This window comes from Gavia stellata, chromosome 8 (genome assembly GCF_030936135.1).
Source record: "Gavia stellata isolate bGavSte3 chromosome 8, bGavSte3.hap2, whole genome shotgun sequence".
Classification (NCBI taxonomy): domain Eukaryota; kingdom Metazoa; phylum Chordata; class Aves; order Gaviiformes; family Gaviidae; genus Gavia; species Gavia stellata.
The window spans coordinates 29,736,193-29,759,497 of NC_082601.1; the positions used below are offsets into that span (position 1 = coordinate 29,736,193).

At 49.5% G+C, this 23,305-nt stretch overlaps 1 protein-coding gene across 1 annotated transcript in view; it reads left to right on the forward strand.

The window, feature by feature from the left end:
• NRP2 (neuropilin 2) overlaps nucleotides 1–20,922 on the forward strand; it is an 87,009-nt gene extending 66,087 nt beyond the window's left edge. The window contains exons 14-17 of the mRNA XM_059820113.1: nucleotides 705–801; nucleotides 3,283–3,324; nucleotides 19,926–19,991; nucleotides 20,610–20,922. Coding sequence (XP_059676096.1) covers nucleotides 705–801; nucleotides 3,283–3,324; nucleotides 19,926–19,991; nucleotides 20,610–20,914 — 510 coding nt within the window. The 3' untranslated portion in view covers nucleotides 20,915–20,922. The remainder of the gene's footprint in view (nucleotides 1–704; nucleotides 802–3,282; nucleotides 3,325–19,925; nucleotides 19,992–20,609) is intronic.
• The last annotated feature ends 2,383 nt before the right edge of the window (nucleotides 20,923–23,305 follow it).

Sequence of the window (23,305 nt, forward strand, 5' to 3'; positions counted from 1 at the left end):
AATACCAGTAAACGCAGTATGCCTGCAGATGAGAATGATGGGCACTGGCTGACTACTTTGTGTGTTAAGCGTGAATATACCAGCATTAGCTAAATAATGGCATCATTATGTAAATAATGCAAGTCGCTCCACTCAGCAGTTCTTAGCACTAACAACTATTTATTTTTGTAAATATATTTTGCCTGTGATTAAGTAGGAATAAATAGACCCTTCTCCTCTAACATTTCAATATTTCTTATGTAATGTTGATGGAACAGCACTTTACAGTTAACGTAGCTGTGCATTTTGTGTCCTTCCCTTACTTTTTCTGATCATAGCCCAGTTAATACCATGGGCCAAATCTGCTGCTGCTGTAAGTCAGTGTTATGCCACTTGCATCATCTGTGCAAGGGCTGGGGGGGTGGTCTGCGATGCGGAACATTGATTCACTCAGTCTTTATTCCGTGCAAGAGTCATTTAATTGAACAAATTGCAAGCCAAGTGCTGCCAGGCCAGGTAACAATCTCTCTGCCGAACCCGTCCCTGCAGAGCAGCTTTCCCTGGGGAAGGGAAGGCAGAGGCAGGGCAAGGAAGCAGAACTAGTCTCAGGTCATCTGCAGGTGTGCAGGGAAAGCCAGGAGCAGATTTCCTGCCCTTTCCCTCGGGAGCAGCAGCCACTCTGCCTCCCAGCTTAGCACTGACATTTCTGTCCCGATTTCTCACAGATTGTGTTTGAGGGATTTATACGCAACGGCCACTCAGGAGAGCTCGCCCTCGATGACATCCGGCTAGGCACCGACATCCCACTGGAGAACTGCATGGGTACGTGCCGCATCTGGCCATGGGGGCCAGGGATGGCGGGGGGCGGGGGGGCGCAGCTGGGGCTGGAGAGCCTTCGCTTGCAGGCTGCCAGTGGGCCACTTCTCCCCTGCTTGAGTTACCGGGAGTTTCTGGATCTCAGCTCGGACTTTCCTTGCCCATGAAAGAACTCATTTCTCATACTCAGTCTCTAGGGGACAGGTGCCCTGGCTGCCTTGGTGTGAGAGGCAGGAAGCACATGTCTCTGCTGTGCAAAGCTGAAAGAGCAGCTGAGGGTTACCAAGGACTGTTCTATGCGATAAGGACATACACCAAATTTAAAAGTAAAGTGTTGGACAAAAGAAACCAGCTATCAGTCAGTATTACACGCTTAGAGGGGCTGATGAGTTCAAAAGGAGTCTTCTCTAATAAAGAAATAAAATAGCAGAGGGGTTTTACAGCAATGTTAACAGAATAACAAAAGAAATTTTTGTCCTAGAATTCACTGTTCCCCAAACCAGGCCAAAAGCCAGGTGGATTCATTCAATGTGAAAGACAGAGAGGACTTTAAAAAAAAAAAGAGAGAGAAAAAAGTGCATTTCAGCAGTTTGCTGGTGGAGCCGTTGCCCTGTCCTGTTCCTCTAGCTGGTGTGTCTGTGCACACACTCTGATGGCTCTGGTCGCCATCTAGCTTGGATGTGGATTTAGAGCCATCCCAGTTGAGCATGGGACCAGCAGTATTCAGTTAGTGGGATCTGTGCTGAGAGCTGCCCACAGTAATGAGGCCCTGCTCTTCTGCGTGACCTGGGGGAGGCGTGTTTCACTGTTAAACACCCGCAAAGTGTCTGACCCACCCTGAAGTCAGTGGAAAAAGTCAGGAGGAGACGAGCCCTTTGGGCTTTGAAAGGCTCCGTTCAGTGAAGCTGCTCTCCTCTCCCCCACCAAGGGAGGGGGAGGATCCCGGTGCCTCCTAACCCAAGTGGGACAGACGCTCACTTCCAAGGGGTGTATCTCAGGGGAGGAGGTGTAGGACAACTTGTGCTTGGGAAGGGCTGGTCGTGTTGCTTGCCGTCCTGTGCAAGCAGGTGATGGTGAAGATGGTGGAGGAACCAGCATTAATAATAGAACAGAGTACCGGGACTGCCCCAGAGATGCTCTTGAGCACTGTTGGTCCCAGTTTCTTTGATGCTTTGAACTCTGCTGGTTTCCCGTCTGCTAAAGGAGCTAATACTCCATATGTCAAATTCCCTGTGTTTAAGGCTTAACAGTGGTGTTTTAATCCCTTGCCTTCTATGGCATTAAAGAGAAGCAAGACTGATGATTAACACTAACAGCATTTCCGATCTAACTTTTTTTGAGCTCAGCAATTCACCTAGCTCTAGTGTCACTGCGTCTCAGGCCTCATGAACCTAAAGCTTAATATTTCAAAACAAAAGCATTAATAAATCATAAAGTTTCAAGTGTTGCCAGCCTTAAAAATAACACCAAACTGCTACACGAAGTTGTTTGTCCCATTCTAGGAAGTTGAACAGGAATCTTAAAACCGATAAGGATAGTTTGGTTCAGATCATTTCTAACAAAGGGCTCCCACTGCAATCTTTAACGTAACTCATGGGTCATTTCCGATGTCACCAAAATAATAATGAAACGGTAGAGATACAATACTGCTCTCTCTCTGTCAGAGCCTTGAGAACAGCTGACTCCAGCACAGGCTACTGTTTTTTCAAATGTAATCCTGGGAAGTAATCTGATTCCTTTTTAGCGTGAAAGAATGCTAATAAGTCACAATAATTTTTTCCTTTAACAAATGTATCATTCGCATTCTGAACTTGAGTGATGATTTCATAGCACTCAGTAAAGCTGGAGTCTGCTTATGTGACTCACAGGCATAATGCAGAAGTAATCTAAAAATAATCAGAAGTCTATTACTTCTGCGAGAAAGTAATCAGTAATAAGTACTGATTATTGCTTTTCAGATCCAATAATTTGTAATAGATGACTTCTTCAAAGTATCTTGAAAGAAGAAAAAAATCACTTGCTTTTGTTTCTTGGCACTGTGAGATGGAGGGGAGGCATGGCATCGATGCCCAGAAGTAACACAGTTCCCATGTGAATAACGATTCTAGAGTTGAGCCAGAAACAAAACTGCTCTTGGAAATTTTAGGGGGTTTCAGGGTTGCATCACTGGGCCAGGTGGGGCTTTGTCTTTGGATGACTCAAGCCAGCCAGCTGAATCCAAATGACCCTCAATCTCGGACATATTTTTCTCTGAAGTCAGTATCTGAGTCAAAGCTCATTACGTCTGGTCAGTCCCCAGGCGAGACAGGGTTTCTCCCCATCCTGGTAACATTGGCTAGCACCCCGCGCTGTTCCCAGCAAGTGGCTTCCGTGGGGCACAGCCGCATGCCTGCTCCACTTGGCCCCTGTAAGTCAGCGGAGGCATGAACTGTGGCCTTGTGTAATATTCCCCTCTCTAATACTAGTTTTTGGTTTTTTCCTTTGCAGAACCCATCACAGCTTTCCCAGGTGAGAACTTCTACTTTCCAGGTAAAACTGCACTTCTCTCAGTGGTTTCTTTCTGCTGGCATGGGCTTTTACATCAAAGGAAAGCGACGTGCGTGCTTGTACGAACAGCAAATGTTCTGAGCAGTGAAACGGCAAGTGTGTGCTAAACCTTCCCCGCCGCAGCAGCAGGAGGTGGCACCCTCTGACTCCTGCTAGGTGACAGGGAGCAGGCAAACAGACAAGTCCCACTGTCTTGGGGCTGAACAGCATTAGGAAACCTGCCATCACGGGGCACCCAGCCTCCTGAAGAGCAGCTGAACCCCAAATGGGAAGGCTAAGGAGTAAAGAGTAGTTATCAAGTGACTTAAATGAAAAACCAGTAGCTGATTAAAAGTGAAATGAGGTGGCAATGACGTACGTTAGTGTGTGGGAAGGTTGTTCTCTAGTTTATAGATGCTCTGGTGGTGGTGGTGTTCCAGCTGCTGGCGAAGGAGGGTGGGGCCTGTCTGCTTGGAAGGAGAAGGGAGTTGGGAGGTAGAAGTGGAGGAGCAAACTGACGTGAGGAACTCTGAAGGTGACAGTCAATAACAGGAAGAGAAGGTGAAATGGTGCATTTAATAGCTTAATACTAGCCTGGAGGATAGAAACCGGCATTTCTCTGATCAAACCTACAGAGTAAGAAAAAAGGTGAGGCACTCAGAAAAACTGCTTCGCCCTTTGAGGAGTCAATGGGGATGCTGTTTGTCTTGCTCTGACATGGGAAAAGCTATCTGCTTTTGCGGAGAAGATCAGTTTAGTCTGTTTGAGGTTTTTTTCCCCGTGTTTTGATTTTGGATTTTGTTTTCCTGCCTGCCTCTTCAGGAATGCGTCTGGGGGTTGTGTTGTGATGAAGAGCAAACTTGGGGCTCCCCTTAACCTTGAAAGCTGCTTTGTCAGTTCAATCAACGTGCCCTTTGCTTTCACTTGGACATGATGTCTGTACTCTTCCCATCCCCTACTCTGTTGGTGGGCTGTAAGATATGACTGGGCTCTACCCTAGAAGCAGCTGCATTTCTGTGCGGGGCAAAGCTGTCTCTGGTGGGTACATGCATTGGGAGCTGTGCCAGTACAGGAAAAGTAGACACCGAGACTGAAGTCACGTGTGCAACTCCGTCCCTGGGGTGTGATGCAGGCTGTGGAGCGTTACCAATGGGAGGGACGTGTGCAGGGCGTAACACCGTATTTTACAGTCATACCCGTACTGTAACAACTAGGAATTTGGGTTTGCTTGTTTGTAGGCTGCTTATTTATCTGCTACTGAGGCTTGTGGTGTTACTGAAAAGCTGCTGCAATATTCTCAGCTGACAGTTAAAGCCTCACAACCCTTCCTTACTTACATTGCTCGCTGTTCTCCTGGGCCTGGTCTGGTACCTATTTTGCAGACACCATCCTTGTCTTTTGGGGCTTGCAACATGGGTGTCACCTTCAGTTTGAACCTCCCTCTGGGTCCTCACATTGAGTCTATCCCAAAGTCCTGCTAACTCATGTTGTTTCTTTTCCTCTTCACCCCATACCCTGCTGTCTGTATGCCTCCATTTGCCTATCGTATTCCCGAGGGCATGCTGGCTGGGTAGGGTCAGCGTTTGCTATGCCCAGCACAGTGAAGTCTGTGAGCACGACAGGCAGATGCTGTTGCAGGCACACCTCCCCTTCTGCCAGAGGGTTCCTGCCCATTGCTAGCTCCCTTGAGGACATCCTAGCACTGGTCACAACAGGGGAGCAATTGCAGCAAAAGGTTGAAAAGGTTTCCATGGCTGATGGGCAGGAATAGATAGAACAAAGGGATGGAGTGACCAGGGAAAGAGCAAAATGTAGAGGGAAAAGATGAAGAAAGTAAGGATGAAGATTGGAGATCGCAAAATAGTAATTAAAATGAGGGAAAGACAGAGATGCCCAACAGAAGGAGAGGGTAAAAGGAGGTGACAAAGTCCCTGGCTGGAGAAAAAAAGGAAGCTGGAGAGGAAAGACTGTGCAGGAAGTATTGAGATGTTCTGCGGCCCCCACTCCTGCAATTATGTGATGAGCTGAAAAAGTCAGATGCCATTAAAAATAATAGCAAATCCTTCCTCTCCTGGCTTAGGAGCAAAGCTGAAAGTATGCACCTTCCAGGCTCCAGGATCACAAGGCAAATAATAAGAAAAGAACTGTGTGGGTGGAATATCTTTCAGCTAGCGGGTCGGGATCTTACAAGACCAGTCAAGTGTGCTTAAACTGCGCTGCATTTGAGAGTTGATGCATCTCACCCTTAAAGAAAAGGTATAACAAGTGCCTGGAAGCAAGGAGTTAGGTAAATACCAGGTTAAAAATAAGAGACATATTAGAGCGTGGAGACAAACCGTGGGGAGAATTTGCCTTTGGGACTGGTGGATTCTCCCACACCGGGTATCCTGAAATCAAGACAGGGATATCTTCCTGGAGAAATGACAGGTAGCAGTTAAGGGGTTGAGGCTGACACTGGTTCTGTGGCATTCAGATTAGATGAGTGTAATACTCGCTTTCATCTGTGCCATCTATGAAAAGCCCAGCTGTGTTGCTTGTCCACAGCGGTTAATGTCAGTGATTTCGGAGCGGAATACGAGCTGTGACACAGCAGTGGCAGAGCAAGGCAGGCAGCCCTCTAGGAGTCTCTCTGGAAAGGATTTTCTCCTTTTTTTCCCCAGATGACTTTTGCTCTTGCTTGTTTTGGGTTTTAATTTCTGCTGTACAGCTCTAAACCTGGTCCCTGTAGAGTCTTTCCTGTTGGGAAGAGGAGGGGGCTGTACCTGGCCAGGTTGGAGGTGTAAGTGCAGCAGCACAGCCACATGAAATCATCCACCCTGTAGGGATTAAATCAGGTTTCCACTGACCAGTGTCCCAAGCCATGCATAAACACAGCACCCACAAACTTGACAGCAACAGTGGGAGGCATTTCTTCATTAAGACAAGAGCCCTAGTGAATAAATGAGGAAGGGCGTGTGTGTGTGGCGGAAAGCAAAGAGGAGTGGAAAAATTATTAAGTTAAGAAGATGGATTTTTTTTTTTCCATGTCCCTGAGCAGAGAACTTTTCCACTGATATAAGAAAAAACTTCCAGAGAGCAGCAGAGCCAGTAAAAACAGAGCAGATAACATCAGGGCTGTGTGCTGAGTGGATGGGCAGCTATATTTAGTGGCTGACAGTGTAAGGAAGAACAATCATTAATGTTGGGAATTGGCTTCATTAGGGCTTAGAAACAACTGAGTGTGATTCCTTAATGACTTCAGTTGCTAAATGAACTCTCCAGTCTTCTGCTATCTCCTCAGCAGAGCCACAAGGTGCAGAAACAGGAGCCAAGGAGGGCCTCTGCACCACCCCTCACACTTGCAGCCCTGGCTGGTGCACGGGGACATCTGGAGCGGGTCAGAGCCAAGCAGAGGTTGTCCTGAACCCGCAGCCACCTCGCAATCCCCCAGGGATCCTTCCCACAAGGGGGATCATCTAGGGCGCATCGCACTGCCTCCCTCCATCGCCGGGCAGGCAGAGGGCAGAGGTGCGTGGGGAAGGGCCAAGGGTGCAGGCTGGGCACCATGGCATGTGCTCCTCTATGGCCAGACCCACCCTTTGTACTCCCAGCCCTGCACCAGGCAACGTACAGCCATCGTGAGGCCACAGACACCTTCCTCCCCTCTGTTTCTCAGAGGGGAGTGCTGCTCCCCCTCAGGCTCGGGAGCTACTGGCATCTCTGACACCTGCCCCCCTCTCCCCAGCCCAGTTCCCACTGACGGGGCCCGGTGCACACCGGTGGTGTGAGAGGCTGTTCACCTGTAAATCTCTCGCTCGAGCAAGGCCGTGTGTAAGCAGAGACTGTCACCGAGTGTAAACACAAGTGGCCTTGCCACAGCGAGCAGCCCCATGATCTTCCCGGGGCTCAGTCCCGCACCCCGGTGCTGTCAGGCGCAGGCGAGGTGTTGCTGATCCCTTGGGGATGGCGGTGGGCTGCGTATGGGACTGGGGCGGCTCAGCCAGCTGGATCTGCAGTGGGAGACAGTGGTGGATTATCAGTGAAGCTCCGGGCAGTGTGGAACATGCTCGCCCCGGCGGGGGACTGGCGGCAGCCCCCATGGGGTGTCCCACACACTGCCACCCCCCGCGCAGCCGGGTGAGGGGCAGCAGCTGCTCGGGGAGGCACAGGGATGTGCTGCTTTTGTTCCCCCACGCCAGAGTGGCCGGTGAAGGTAGAGAAGGAGGTCGGTGGGCTGCCTCCTCCCTGCCTTCACCACCCCAACACACAGCCCAGCCTGGAACCCCCTTCCCCAGGCACTGTCAGGGGCAGGAGGGACAGGGCCACTCCCGTTCCTGGCAGCAAGGGGTGGCTGGGGTGAGACGGGGCAAGGGCGGCATATCTGGCAGGTAGGCTTCTCCTGAGACATCTGAATTTCTTGCCTAAAATGACAAATATGTGGGTGGTTCCCAGCCTGCTGCTCTGTAAAAGCAGGATTTGTCTTACCTGTGGGGTTCTTTCCCTTGGTTTTGAGGGGTTTTTTTGTTGTAGTTATGCAGCTGGGTGCAGCGTTCATTCTTATTTTTACTCCCTCTGCCTGGATTTTGGGGGACGGGAGGGGAGTAAAGCCTTGTGACTGGCAAAAGAACCATCATTTTGCCTCATCTCCCGTGCCACCAGCAGCAGAAAACCCGTCGCCATCCCAAATTTGCCAGCCGTTGGCTCTGCTGGTAGGGCAGCGTTTGGAGGGGAGGGCGGAGGCTGTGCTGCAAGATGCCCTTGCTGCTAGCAAAGCTAGGTGCCTCCTGCATTGTTTTGTTTTTCCCCTTGGCATCCTCCAAGCCTGCTCAGGAAACCAAGCTGGAGTTTGGTTAGTGTGGAGCTCAGCGATATGCTGACACCAAACCACAGGAGCCCCCAAAATTCTGCTTGCCAGTACCTAGCCAGGGGGCTGTCCCCTGCCAGTGGGCTGGGGGCAAGAGAGGGTGAGCAGGGTTGGGGGTGTCAGTGTGTCCAGTGGCAGAGCAAACCCTTCGGAGAGTTTCCCTGGGGACTTCGGCCCCCTTGAAGTAGCCAGTAACCAGTGGTAGTAGTGCAAAAGCACATCTCTCCTGAGTTATTTAGAGCTTGCCCCCACGAGCGGAGCTGGGGAGGTGGGAGCAGCGTGTGCGGGAGGGATAGCGCAGAGCCGCTCTCAGGCTGCAGGCGTGAGCACAGACACCGGCGCTCCTCTCCTCGCTGCCTGGCAGAGGTGCGTGTGCATGCATGCTTCTGTGGACTGGCAGTGAGGTCCTACGCGCATCTGATCACCAGATGTGCGCCGAGCTGTCCTGGGATGACCTGGGAAGGGAGAGCAGCGCCTTGCAGCCGTGCCCTGCAACATGCTGAAGCTGCAAGAGTAGGAAGGGTTGACCATTGCTGGGCTGAGCCTGAGCGCTGCCTGCCCTGGAATTTAAGGGAGGCAGGTGCTTTTCCAGCCCTCCCTAGGTGTGTTTGCTTTATCAGCATGAATTCATAGTCCTGGCTTGCTTAAGCTGCAGAGAGCATGAGTTTCTTATGTGAGCGTTGGGTTGAATTTCGCAGCCTGTGCCATGTAAATAATCATAACTCTCTTTTCTCACTTTAAAAAATAATAAGGAAATCTGTAAGTCTGTGAGTGGGGCACCTAATGAGACCAGATCTGTGTGCAGAGCACTTTCAGACAGAGATCTTCTTCTCTGTCTTTTCCGTAAGAACAACAGATGTCTCTCCCTGTAATTTCTTTCCCAGTCTCCTGTGGTAACTTCCTTGGCCATCTGAGATTGTGCTCTTCCTCCAATTAGGAACGTGATGTGTTTTGTCACTGCTTGACAACATCTGCCATGTGGAGACAAAACCAGGCGGCTGATCTGGAGAAGGCCAAAAAAAAGAGGGGAAAAAAACATTTGTTGATGCCAGAAATAACAGTAATAATAGCGTGCATATGGAATTTGTATTGCGATCCAGGCAGCCTGATTAATTAAAAGGGAAGAAAAAGGCCCTTGAACATGCAGGCTCAGCAAATGCCAGGCTGTGCTCCCCCTCAGGAGCACACCCCGTATCCGGAGGCAGCCCTGGGACCTCGTATTACTCCGTGCTGTACTCTTGAAAGCATGTGTGTTTCTTTTTCTGCGTCTGCATGCCTCCCACCTAGCAACCCTGTTCTGTGTCTCCTCCCCAGGGGCAACCCTCCTGCCAGGGACCGAGCCCACAGTGGACACGGTGTCAGTGCAGCCCATCCCAGCCTACTGGTATTACGTTATTGCCGCCGGAGGTGCTGTTGTGGTGCTGGTCTCCGTCGCGCTGGCCCTTGTGCTCCACTACCACCGGTTCCGCTATGCGGCCAAGAAGAGCGATCACTCCATCACCTACAAAACCTCCCACTATGCCAACGGGGCTCCCGTGGCCGTGGAGCCCACCCTAACCATAAAACTAGAGCAAGACCCCAGCTCGCGCTGCTGAGAGCCGAACAGGAACAAGAGAGCAAACAAAACACAAAACAGACAGACAGACAGAAACTAAGACTTCAAATATGTTGCCTCAGTTTTGCACTTTTTTCCTTACCTAGCATACGTGTGAACTCTTAGACATCTCCGTCCCTTCTCCGTCCCCCCAGCCCTCCCCGAATCTTTTACAAACTCTAAACTAATGCTGCATCTTGGATCACCAGAAGAGACACACCACCCCTTCACTTCAGAAGTGAACGCTCCCTTTCGATTACTTTTCGAGGACTTTTGGGGTGTCGGGTGGGGTTTTTTTGTTTTGTTGTGTTTGTTTGTTTGGGGAATATTTTTTTGTTGGTAGGCTTGTTTGGTTTGGTTTTTTCTCCTCCCAGTGGGCATCCTGCAAGGAAACTTGATGGCGAGCCTGGAAGCTTGTGTGTGCGGCTCGTGCGTGTGTGTGCTAAATCTGTGTATGCGAGTGTGCATATGGGAGTGCGCACGTCTGACTGACTGAATGTATATTTAGAAACAATCCCTTTTTAATTTGCTTGTTGTTGCTTCTACTTGCACAGGGAATGTTATTTTTTTTATTATTTCCCCCCCTTCCCACCTCCCCTCTGGAAGGTCTGGGACACATTTATGGTAAATACCCTGATTTGTTTACTTGGGAAAGAGAGCAATGCTTTTTTGTTGCCTTATCTAGCTTTGGCTGGGTTTCTTGTTTGATAGCATTAATGTCTCGGGTGCAAAATGAGAAGAAGAGGCCAGGCTGGACAGTAGAAATGTCCACCTCAGATGGCTAGAAGAATCCAGAGAGGTTCATAGACGTCCAAAAAGTAAGATCTCTCCATCTTATTCTTTCTGCAGCCAACATGATAACACAGCCATTGTTTGGAAGTGGGGGGGAACCCTCCTCTTCACCCACCTGCAAGTGAATCTATTTAAAGTTGCCTTATATCAGAGAAGCTCATAATGAATGTTTTGTTTGTATCTGTTAAAGCCAGCCTTAGGGTAATACATAGACTTCAGCAGGTCTAAGGTGGATGCTAAATACTGTAGTTTCTTGAGAGTTGAAGGTTTATTTATTTTGTAAGTATCCTCGCTCTGGGTGCTGATGGTTTTGCTTTTACACGGGGAAGGGGGAGAGCGCTCCTCCTTGTCTTTTTGCTAGAAACGTTCAAGGGACAAGTATAATTTCCCTTTCTGGGTTTTGGGTTTGTTTTTTCCTCTGCCCAATTCATAGCTGCTGAATCATGAAAATTGCCAGTTGACTTTCTAGAATGTCAATTAGTTTTGCATTTGCTAATGTTCTGCTTCTTAAAGCATCAGTAACATCTAGCAAGCAAGGCCTAGCAGGCGCGCCTGGGGGGCCAGCTATTGCTGCTGCTTTAACCGGGGAGGCAAGGTGGAGCCCCCAACATGCCTCCGACTGTTGAATGGCCCAGCATATTGTAGTGGAAATGCCTTATATAAATTACTGAATGATGACATGTAAAAGTGGTTTGAATCATTAACTCTAATCTGTTTGCAGGCAAAAAAAGTACCTCCAGTGAGCAAGGTTCTCCATCTTGTTTGTGTTCATTTGTGATGAATGATCAGATTCCATCCCCTCTCCTAAACTTGCTAGTGCTCCCCACCACTCCTTTGCCCATGAATATTGCATAAAATGAATGGAGACGAGCAGCTCTGTTAACTTCCCTACAGTCTTGAGCTTCCTTTTGGTCTGGGGAAAAAGTGGAAACACAAACGGTGCTGGGCGTACGCGGTATTGGCCCCTGTTGCAGCGGAGCACTCTCCCCAGGGGATCTCTGTCGATGGGGCTGTCACTCTCCCCTCCCTCCCTGCCTTTACTCATGCAGCCTGTTTCAGCTCCTCATGCTGTTTACTCAACAAATTTCAGCAGGACCCCCTCAGCTGCAGCAGCAAGTGTCTAAAACATGCAGGGAGTGCAGAAAAACCCAGGGTGATTTGACATAGCGAGCATGTTAGGGTTGGTGGGTGCATCCCACCAGGGCCTGGCTCCCACAAGCTTTTCGAGGGCAGCAGGGACATGCCTTTCCCAGCAGAGACAGAGGGGACCTGGGGGAGCTCCTGCCACCTTGCAGGCAGTGCCTCTTAGAGGTCCCCGGAGAGGGGCTTCCAGTGCCGAGGTGCTTTCTCCGTGAGCCTCCTCATTACGCAGCACAGGTGGTGTGGTGCGTATGGTTTGTGATGTGAAATCCCACCCCCCCTCAGCCAGCTGCAAATTAAAACAGATGTGAAACATTGGCATGCGCTTGCTGCATTTTCAGGTCAGCCCAAGCCATGTCAGCAGACAATACTGTCACGTTTCCAAAGTCAGTTCAATCTCCCTAGGTCGGACGATCCGCTTGCTTTGAGCGGGTTCACCCCCGTGGACTTAGCAAGTGCGCATCGGTGTGTCAGAGAGGAGAATGTGGCACCCTGTCTTTCAAACCAAAATCACCAAAGACAAAACAGAAGGTCACTTCGAGATTTTTATTCCCAGTTCTCCCCTGCTCCTCGAGCCCTGACATCCCCAGCATTGCCCAGTTGCCTGTGTGTGAAAAATATCTTGTGGAAATTTGAAACTCTTTGAAGATGTATTGTGTGGAATGTAATAAAATGATGATATTTTTATAAAAATATCTGGGGTTTTTCTTCCTTCTTCTTTCTTTGCTAACAAGAACACTGTTGGTTGAAGCGAAGTGGTGTTTCAGAACTCCGTGTTTCCTTTCAGAGCATCAGGGCTATATCCTTTAGGAAAGTGAAGCTCCCGTTCCTGCTGCATGCAGGCCCGCGGCTAACCCCCAGCTCGCAGCAGCACAGCTGGTGTGCGCACCCTGCCTCGCTGCACTCGGGATCGGGCCATTAATAGCAGCTTTTAGATCCATTACATTTGTACCAGTCCTTAGCAGGAGTTTTGGGCAGCTGGACTGACACTTAGGATTGTTTGGGGATTTCGCTAACATTGCTTAAGTGCTGAATTGCTCAATGTGATTATGCAGAATTTCTGGGGCCAGGGCCCCTGGAGACAGGACATCTGACTTCCCCGGCCCCGGGGGCTGGCTCGGCTGCCAGCTCAGCTGAGCCACGTGCTCCGTCCCCAAGCACCACGAAAACTGGGTAAGCCATTACCAAAATTAATAATGAAAATGGCAATGCATTCCTCTTCTGTAAAATCCTTGCCAGACCTCTGCATGTCAGACTGCGGAGGAGAGCTGCATGGGAGCAGCCCCAGTGCCATGGCACTGAGGGTTTGGAGAGGTATGCATTCCCTGCCTTCCCTCCACCCGAGTCCTCCCAGCTTCTTCCAGAGACCTCTGCTGCAGCATTTCTCCTTCCCATCTTCTTCAGGTGCACCTTTCGCCCCTTTAGAGGAGTCAGCAGCATCACATTTCATGTGAAATATATTTTTCTGCCAGTTTGAGAGGTTTTTCTTTCCCTCCTGCATTTATTTTCCTTCTATCATACTCTTTACCCTGGCATACGGCTTAGTTTTGCAATGAAACTTCCTGGCTTTACTAGGAATTCAGGCCATCAACAAAAAAATAATTCAAATGTGATCCCTCACTTTGGCTGTTCAAACACAAGCAAAGCTGAGTACCAGGACCCATGCCACTTTTTTTTTTCTTTTTTTTTGTGCTCTAATTGTACAGCAAAGCCCATACACTTGTAATTTGCATTTTGTACACTCCAGTGACTGTCCAAGCAAAATTCAAAACAAATAAGCACATGCGACAAACAGGGAAGGAGAGGCTGGCTGATGGCTTCCCAACGAGGAAGAAAAAAATTCTGTTAAGTAAACAGACGAAAAGGGAGGAATCATTCAGAGTTTAATTATTCCGTATGCGCAACACAGCCAGATTGACCGGAGAGTTAGGTGCTGCTCAGGCTGCAGTGCATCATAGGGAAGAAAGCAGCTAAAATTAGCACACTTTGTTTAAGAAAATAAATACAACTTAGTGTGATTTTGATGCAACCTCCTCTGCAGGTAACTTCAGGTGTTTAAGAGTCTACTTAAAAAAAAAAGGGGTAAACTTTTTGGGGTAGCAGTAGGGGCTCCATATTTCGGGGAGTGGCATTAGGGGTGGAAGCGTGATGTCTCCTGCGTGCCACGGGGAGAGTCCGGATGTGGCTCCCCGGCTTGTATGTGGGGTCATGGTGTCGGTCTTTTTGTCTCTGCAGTTCCTGCCGTGTTGTAGGGAAAGTGACTCCGTGCAGCTGGTGGGAGAGGGCCCATTGGCACTCTCCGTAAGCGATGGGCAAAGCCGGTGGCAAACGGGGGTGTGAAAGAGGGAGCAATGGCCTGGCAAAGCAAAGGGCGCCATGGGAAGGGCTGTGCTGTGCCTTGCCTGGGCAATGTCAGCGTGCCCGAGATGGATGATCACTCAGGAACAGGCTGCAAAGCACAGCACTCATTCACCCAGCCCAGAGACTGGACGCGCAGCCGGGTCAGCCTCCTGCCAGGGGAAGCACCTGCAAGATGGCACTTGGCGCAGGGAACCCAGAGCTGCTTTCCCCCTGGCTGTAAGGGCAAGGTTGGCTTTTTCCTGGGCAGGGCTGAGATGCCTCTGCTGGTGAATGCAAGGGAGTGAGGTAGAAACCAGGTTGTGCATGGGGCTGTGTTGGGATTTTTGCCCCTCTAGAAACCCTGTGAAAACCTATTGACTTTATCGGGGCCAGCCCCAGCTTACCCCATGTCAGGGCAGCAGAGTGAGGTGCACAGACACCAGGCAAGGGCCCCGAGGTGAGCTTGGACAGCCTCTTGGCTTTCTGCCACAGCTCCTCCATCAGTGGCTTTGGCAGCTCTTAGCAGCGATTGCAGGCGTGACTGCCAGTTTGAGGAATAGTGTCGTTAGCCATTGCCACTGTAAAAAACAAACAGCAACAACGGGGAGGGCGGTAAACATATCAGGATGCCGCAGAGCTGCTGGTTTCTCCCCCAGCTCCAAGCCCTTGCATGGCGGTGGTGGGCTGGCAGCGCTGCCCTCACGCCAAGCAACTGCTTGGTTTGGGACCGGTGAGCTCCAGCATGGAGCGCTAAACCTGAACAGGGCTCCTTACCCAGGTAGTCCAGCACTAAGAGAGAGGGAGAGGAAAACCACGCTGTATAACGACACTGTAATGCTGTACACGTGCACGCCGCCACCACTGTTTCCCTGGCCTTGTGCCAGCGCCGATGAGAGGTGCAAAAGCAGGACATGCTGGGGAGGTGCCAGGGAAAGGGTCAGGCTGCAACGGGGGACGTGGCTGCTGCGGGGAGGGTTTGGCAGGGTCCTTGATTTGGGCAGCCGCCTTGGCCATCTGCCGTGCGCGCAGCGAGGGCAGGGTGCCATGCGTTGGAGGGCAGCGACGGGTCTGGAAATAGCTGCCTGCTCGCATTTGCCTCCGCATCAAGCACCCAGCTCAGCCTCACGTCTCTGAGCGCTTTCGGTGGGGGTCTTCACCTGCCCACCCGTGCCTCCCCATCTTCCCTGCATACAGGAAACCCAAAGAACACAAGCGGCTCCTCGGTGCCACCCAGTTTGAAGATGGTGCCGCAGTGTGCAGCGTGCACCACTGCTGGGGCAGCCCCGAGGCAATCTGAGGATAAAGTCTGGGGGCTCCCGCGCTGCGGAGGGTGGCCGAGCCAGGGGTGAGGCTGCTTGTTTGCTTTCTTTAATGCTCAGCTGTAGCCAAAGCACTGTTTTAATTTGAAATTTGGCAGGGATTTAGCCCTTTCGTAAACTAAAATTGTTCTGTGTTTCTGGAGGAGTGGGGAAGAGAGAAGTGAGGTGGATTTTTGGCTGGAAATAGAGTGATGGGGGATTCAGAGGGAGTGCTTCTGCCTGGTGCCTGTGCTGCTGCTTTGAGAAGTGCTTCCCTGTTCACCGAGGGTGGGAGGTGTCACCCCCCCCCGCCAGCACCCAGGGCTCCCAGCCGGAGGAGCAGCGTTGTGCCACCACCACCAAATGGAGCAGTGTCGAGGGGAGGCCACAGCGGCTGCTCTGCTATGTCAAAACAAAATGATGTGTGTTGGAGTCACGCTATTGCTGCAGAGAGAAAAGGGCTGGGAATGAGCAAAGGGAGAAAAGTGAGGATCGGAGCAGAGCTGGAGCTCTGCCTCTCTCTGCCAAGGCTGGGGAGCGGTAATTTCTGACCCCGTTTTCCTGGGCTAAGCTGGATTTAATGTTTCAGGCCCTCGTGGGCTCTGTTTGGCAACAGAGCAGCCGTGCACCTCCAACACTTCTCTTGCAGGGCAGGTAGCACTAGCTGAGATGGCTGCTGTGGCAGCAGGGAGAGGGGTGAGCACGTAGGAGGGATCTTGCTGTTTTCGGGGAAGTGAACAGCACACAGTTGTTCGTCTGCTGTGGAAAGGACCAGAGGGCAGTTGGCTACCTCTCTTTTGTACCAGAAGGCACAGCCACAGATGTTACTGGTGAGTGAAAGGTAGTAGGTAGCAGAGTCCACAAGCCACCATCACCTGGTGCATCCCCTTCGGCCCCAGAGCCCACAGACTCCTGTGGGAAGCGGGGACAAGGAGCATGGGGATGGTGGGAGCGCATCCCGGGCACTCTCCAGGCCAGGCTCCCCTACAGCAGAGAGGCTGAGGGCAGGCAACAAAAAGGGCTGGAAATTGCTGCAAATTTGATATATCATTTGGGAAAGGCACCTCCTGCTGAGAGGCTCATTTTGTTCACCTAGAAGGAGCCCGAGAGGTGCCACAGCCACCATCTGCAAATGCTTGTGTGCAGAGAGATGCGTGGTGATAGGCAGAGCTCTGCCCTGGGATGGAGGGACCCAGCAGGATGCAGCGCTCCGTGCCCAGGCTTAAACCAGACAAAGTCAGTCTAGAAGGCAATTTTTTTCTCAATGGTGGTCATTTGCCTTGGAGGAGTGTGTCTAGGCTCCAGCAGTTGGGACTGGGTATCCTCCCCAAAGCAATAGCTCTTGGCTTGGTGCAAAGGTCTTTGCCTGAGGCGGTGGGCACTGCTGGTAAGCCCATGCAGGCAGGCTGGCTTTGGGCTGTGTGGTGGCGGGAAGTACATGCCTGTCCATATGATACGCTGACCTCAGCTCTGCAGAGGTGAGCTGCCTTGGGCAGGTTTGGAGAGCTTTCCTGCAAGAGGCATGTGTATGTCTGTGGTGGGACACCAGAGAACCTCCTCTGCTCTTGTGCCTCCACTGTCCACCCTGGCAAGGCGTATCGAGCGCATTCCAGTAACCCCCTCCCTGTCCCAATCCCTCCTGCCCCTGCTACTATTTTAAAATAGATGTAGATTAAAGCTCCTTAATCTCTGCAAACACTAATTCTCTCCTGCTCTCCATCTGTGTGAGTTCATACGAACATGGTACTTAAGTTGCTCCTTGTCTTTGATTAGAATCTCATCTTTCTTTTCTCAGGCCCCATAAATTAGCCTTTTAGCTGGCAGTGCTCTCAGATCCAATAGATAACAGCCTTTTCTCAGCATCCGGCTGTTTCCAACAGCATCACTAACATCATCTTTTGGGCATGACCGGCTAGGTGCTCACAGCCATCATTCAGCACACAGGCTTTAAAAAGGGCCTTTCACTCAGGAGAAAGCTCTCCGCCTCTTTACATACCGTTCCCCCTAACTTTCTTGTCCGCCCTTCTCCAGTGTATTTTTTTTCCTTTTGAAATGCAAAGTAAATTGCGCCTGAAAGCTGCCCTTTAAGGAAGCGGGCCTCCACAGCACAGGGCGATGTATGTTTCTCCCAATCTGCCCAGCAGCTTGCAGGGTTTTTCTGGGGACCACTTTCCAAGGGGGTCACTTGCCATGGCGCGCTCCACTTGTGACAATATTGCTCAGATTTGTCACAAAGGAGCCTAACTGACGACAAATAGCAGGCTAGTTTCTGTGACAGGAAATCATCTCCACTAGGAACTGAACTGAGACCACCAGCTTCAATTCCCACAGCCAGCCACACAGCCAGAGCTGGTTTTGTTAATGACTCAAGAAACCCCAGTATGGAAAAAGAAACATCGAGTTGTATTTTTCCAAAGCCAGCGTGGAGCCCTGCGTGACAACATACAATCTGATAGCAATGAAATGGCATGCAGGGAACAGGAGAATAAGGGCTTACCACAGGCCTGAGGACGAAGGAGAATGGGCGAGGAGGAAGGTATCATTTAAGCAGGACTTGGAGTCAGATTAGCATGGGGAATTGAGAAAACTGCTAGAAGAGTAAATAGATTTTGGGCTGGGCTTTTTGTATAAATGTTCTTGCAAGTTTTCCCAGCGCTCCTTCCTTTCAGGCCTGAAGAACTGGTGTTCTTTTGAAAGTGTTGATTAACTGATACTTTGTTTTTTCTGGCTTTTCCCTCAAGGCTTCCCTGGGAAATAAAAAAGCACCAAATTGCTAGCTTGTTCTTACACAAAATTTAGAGGAGCTACAATACGGAAAGGCAAAAGATTTCCAATGGCCTTTCCCTGTACATGGGCTCCTTGGGTAGACCATGGTCCAACTTCCACCTTTGGAAATTGGATTTCCACCATCTCCACGTGTGAACTGCTTTGCAAGTTATTATTCCACATGTTCGGCTCTAAATGTTTGCAAGAGGCCCTCAGGCAGTTCTCCCAGCCCTAAGATGTTGCCATCTGGGCCTGTCAGTTCCGGAAGTGTTGAGAAATCATGTGAACTTGCTGCTGAAGTGAGGAGTTACAGAAGATGGTGTGCACCTATGTTTCTTCAACAAGCTACCAGCAGCCTCAAATCAGCTTAATTACCTGGCTCACTAGATGAGCTGCTCGTCGTCAGGAGGGGCAAGTGTTTGGTTTTATGTGTTCCTGTTGCCAGGTTTGCTTGAAAATTCAAAGAAATCCTTTAATCCTTTGAGTGCAGAGGGCAAAAGACAATTCTGCCCAAAGAATGGGTATTTGGGAAGGTATCATCAGCACCAGCACAGAGGTGGTCAGGTGTGAGGTGGTGCTGGGGCAGCGTGGCATTCGGCAGAGCCCTCGGCTCTGGAAGTGAATCTTGAAATGTTGCTGGTGGGGATTGCCTGGGGTAGCAAAAAAATAGATTTGACAATTCAGGAGGCCTTTTCCAGTCCTCAATCTCTGTGCAAATATGCACAAATATTCTTTTATAGGGTTTTGAACAATTTCTTTGCATGTGACTTTTTAGGCAGAAGTTACAGTCTTTGGCTTTGGTTGGTTTTAAGTAACCTCTTAAAACTCTTCTTGCTGTTTTTGCGCAAGACGTGAAGTAGCCTTGGTTTTCAACCACAACTATTTCAAAGGCGTGACTTCTACCGCTTTCTAATAGTCCCTGATTTCCTGCATTGCTGATAATTTTGAGATGCCTTCCCAGCTGAGCACCCCAAGTTACAGTCAGCTTTGAAAAATCTAAGCAGATCAAAATGAAAGGGCATTTTCTTTTGGAAAAACTGAAAACATGGTAACTATATGTAGAAATAATGCTAGGAAAACTGCACAGGAAAATAACTTTCTTTTGCTCAGATTACAGCATGTGCATTTGGTTACTAGTGCTTGATCTGTGCTGAACAATAAAAAGAAATGTCACTAAAAGGACTTTGGATCAGAGAAACATTAACATAAATGCCTAGATATGGACACCCATTTGCCCCTCTCCCCATTTCAACCAGCTTTTGCATTAAAACATATAATGATGATACATGACTTCCTCAAATTACTATGAATTTATCTGAAACCCAAAGAGAAACTGGGTCATTGAAGCTCTGGGTCCAGTAAGATGTATGGGAAAAGATGAAAAGTAGAATGTGCTAAATGGATCTAGCATTAGTGGCAAGTAATGATAGGCACTAAGATCCTATTCAAAGTTATAAGGATAGTACCTATGAGCATGTTAATGGTTAATTATGGCCATTATGCAGGCACCGATGACAATATTTTAGTGCTATTCAAGTTACCTGGTTTCTTTGCTTTTCGCTCGCTCTTTTTTCTTCTTAAAAGCTGGTCATTTGGTGGTCATGAAGTGTGATGTAGTGGGCAGATCCTGTTCTCTCGAGTGTGCAAGAGTCTCCATTGACTTTGGCCAAAGGAAGAAGAGGAAGAGTTCTTCCTCCTTCCGTGAGAAAGAGCCTTGCAGTAGTTCAACTATTGCTTTCTTTTGGCCAGTCTCACAACCCAATGACCAGTGGCAATGATGCCCCCGAAAGGCCTCCTTAAACAAACAGCGCTTCCCATTTTGTTGTTCTAGTGAACTTCCCAAGAATGGAGGATGACTTTCTGATCTCTGAGCAAGACTTTGAAGACGACGATCCAGGTTGGTACCCAAACGCCACATAGGCAATTTATCTGGAGGAGCTTGTGCTTCAGTATCAGATGCTACAATTACAAACCTCAGCTTTAATGGGGGTTCGGAGCTAGAACATGCTTGAGAACATACACTCAAGTGGTGGCTCAGTGCCTGGACAAAGACATTAGTTTTCTTTTCTTGTTTTCCTTTTTCAACAGCAAGCAACCTTGCAAAGTCAATATATTGTATTTGTGTTGGGACAAGTGGAACTGATCTTTCAAGCATTAATTGCTGCTTGCATGGCATTTTGACTTGTAAATGGAGAAAATTAAGTCTGGGAGCTGTGACAGATTGTTTCCATAGTTTTGAACCCAATGGCATTTGAAGGGCCAGAGTTTCAGTGGGTGTAAAATGCTAGCATGCTATTTACAAAGCCTGAGATGTAAAAGTGAATTAGGGCACCTAACTTCCTTGGTAGTTCGGTGCTTCATATTACTTCTAGACCTGGGTTAGAGAATACTGCTGAGATAAACCTATGGGGCAGCTTATACTCTTGTAAGGCCATCACAACTCCAAGTAAGAAATGCACAAAGGTGGGGGGAAACAAAAGCGATCCCTGGATAATAAGTGCCCATTCCACTGCAGATTACTTTGGATCGGATAGGAACGACACACTGTTCTCTACTAACTCTCCAGGAACCCCGAAGCTGGACAAAGAGAAAAGCTGGCTCTACACCTTGGATCCCATTCTGGTGACCATCATAGCGATGAGCTCCCTCGGCGTCCTCCTCGGGGCCATCTGCGCCGGTCTGCTCCTCTACTGCACGTGCTCGTATGCCGGGCTGTCCTCACGGAGCTCCACCACACTGGAGAACTACAACTTTGAGCTGTACGATGGCATCAAGCACAAGGTGAAGATGAACCACCAGAAGTGTTGCTCAGAGGCCTGATGGGTGCCCTGGAGATCACCTCGGTGTTGCACCTGGTGAGGTGGGCTGGCGGGGAGTTACTTTTTTTGCTGTTTTCTATGGGAACTGAATGCCATAACGGGGAATGACGGGCACGGGAGGAGCGAGGGGAGGCGCTGCTCCTGCCGCAGGTCCTGCCGGCGGGACACTCCGCCAGGACCGAGCGGGCATTCCCTCAAACCGGACTGTGCCGGGCGAGGGGGGACTGAGACCCTTGTTTGTTGGTTCATCTTCATTTTCTGCTGATGCGAGTGGCTGGGACATGGCGAGGGAGACTGGTTTACCTTTTGGATGTGAGAAACTAAATGTTGATTATTATTTCCCACCTCCTTTCTCTGGTGAGTTGCTGAGAAGGCCGAGGGATTTCTTCAGCCACCCTGTCTTTAGAACTAACACACACACACATACGTGGAGACCCTGTCCATTTTAGACCCCGTCCAGATACTGTTTTGACTGTAGGGATTTGTGCACGTCACACTAAGTCCAGGAAGCTGCAGTTTCCAGTCCTGAAAATGGAAGCATGTTGTTACCCTCAACTTTCCTTCTCCTGGTAGGGGGGAAAGGTGGGATACAGGCTTTAGTGTCGATGGTAACAACAGCGCTTTCTGAAATCATTAAGAAATAAAATAGAAAGGAAACCCTCTGTGTAGAAGCACCTCTTTGAGAGAAGCTGAAGAGCCTTAAAGTGATTTGTGAATAAGAGCCATTTATTAAATCCAGATCTTGGATTGCAACAGCTGAGGCCTTCATCAGGAAGGCCTTTCTTTGACTCTCCCACCCTTCTTGATCCTGCCCTTTTTCTTTTTCTTTTTGCTATAATGAGAAAATCGCAGCAAACAAAAGACAGAGCCTGTCAGGCTCCCGGCGCTCAGGGGGGAAGGGGGCTTCACTTGGGGTTTGACTTGAGGCACAGCACTGAGGCCTGTCCGAAGCGCCAGGGAGGGAGAATGAACAGGGAAGGAGGCTGAAGCCATGCCCACAGCCCCGGGGCCCAGCCATGGCCCCCACTGGCCCCCCTCGCTTCTGCAGTGCTCCCCTTCTCCCTGGAGCTGGGGGTGCGAGCCGGCGCTGTCAGCACCGATGGACCAAACGGCTGCCGCCGTATCCCCTTCGGAGCAAAGCTGCGCCGCTCCTGAGCAGCAGCAAAAACCCGAAGTTTTATTTATGAGTTGTGTTTTGTTTTACTTTGAACAAGTGCCTTAGAAGAAGTATTTTTCCTCCATCTGATGATCAGTGCTGTATCTAACAAGAAGTGAGGCCTTCATCCTTCCCCGGCAAAACGCTCTTCTTCACCACTCTCTACCGGGTAGAGCCCGGCAGAAGAAGTCTAGTCCTTCTACTTTCAAGTGGTCTGGCTACATTGTCTGGCAGCTGATACCTCTCCACTTACCACTGTGCCGTGGGAGAGGAGTGTTATGAAAACAATTTAATGGAGAAAAAGAATTCAAATGCTGGGCCCCAAACCAATGCCCTCATTTCCAATTCAGTACAGATGGATCGCCCCTATCAGCTTGCACATATATAAGCGAGAAACCTTTCCAGCACAATGGATTTGCTTTTCTAGGGGCTCTTTGGAAATACCTGACATGTCCTGATTTTACATTTTGCCTAGCAAATAGTTTGGGCTGGGGATGGATTTTTTTTTTCCTCACTAACCGCAGAGCACCGAAGGTGTGATGTGCTGTGAAGCTCAGCTTGCACAGCCCCTGCAAACACATGCTGCAGGAGGCCAGGTGTTTGGGGAGATGAGCAACATCTGGAGAGGAGATGAGCATGGACAGTGCCACAGCTGCTCCTCGGTGCGGTGGGAATAGGAACATTTGTCTAGTGTTTCATGAAAACCTCCATCAGACAGTAAGTTTTTAGGAAAGAAAAGGACTTCTCCGCTGCACGAAAGATGCATGTGTTACTGGGGAAGCAGATACCAGCAGCTGTGTCATCAAAACATCCACAGTTCATACACGCACACGCAGAGACACGAACACACAAAGGCCTTCATTTTTTTAATTCACACTGTGCGCCCAACAGAAACAGTAGTCAATGTATCTCAGATTCTCCTTTCGAATCACCTTATTTCTTTTGGCATTCTTCATGGACGAATTCCCCAAGGGTGTTATTTTACTGCACAAAAGAAGCATAGGCAGTAAGAGGAAATGTACCAGACCATTTCAAAGCTGGATTGCTGCTGCTCGATGATTTTATCCCCTTCAAATCACAGGTCAGGGGAAGGATGAATGGAAAAGGACCATACAGTAGAAAAGTTGACTTAGGCAAACAATAGGTGAAAATATATAATTAAAAAGGTGGTGTTATGGTGTCTAGTAGGCGTACAGAGAGAAGAGTTCGTATATACATATATTCAGAAATAGTGTG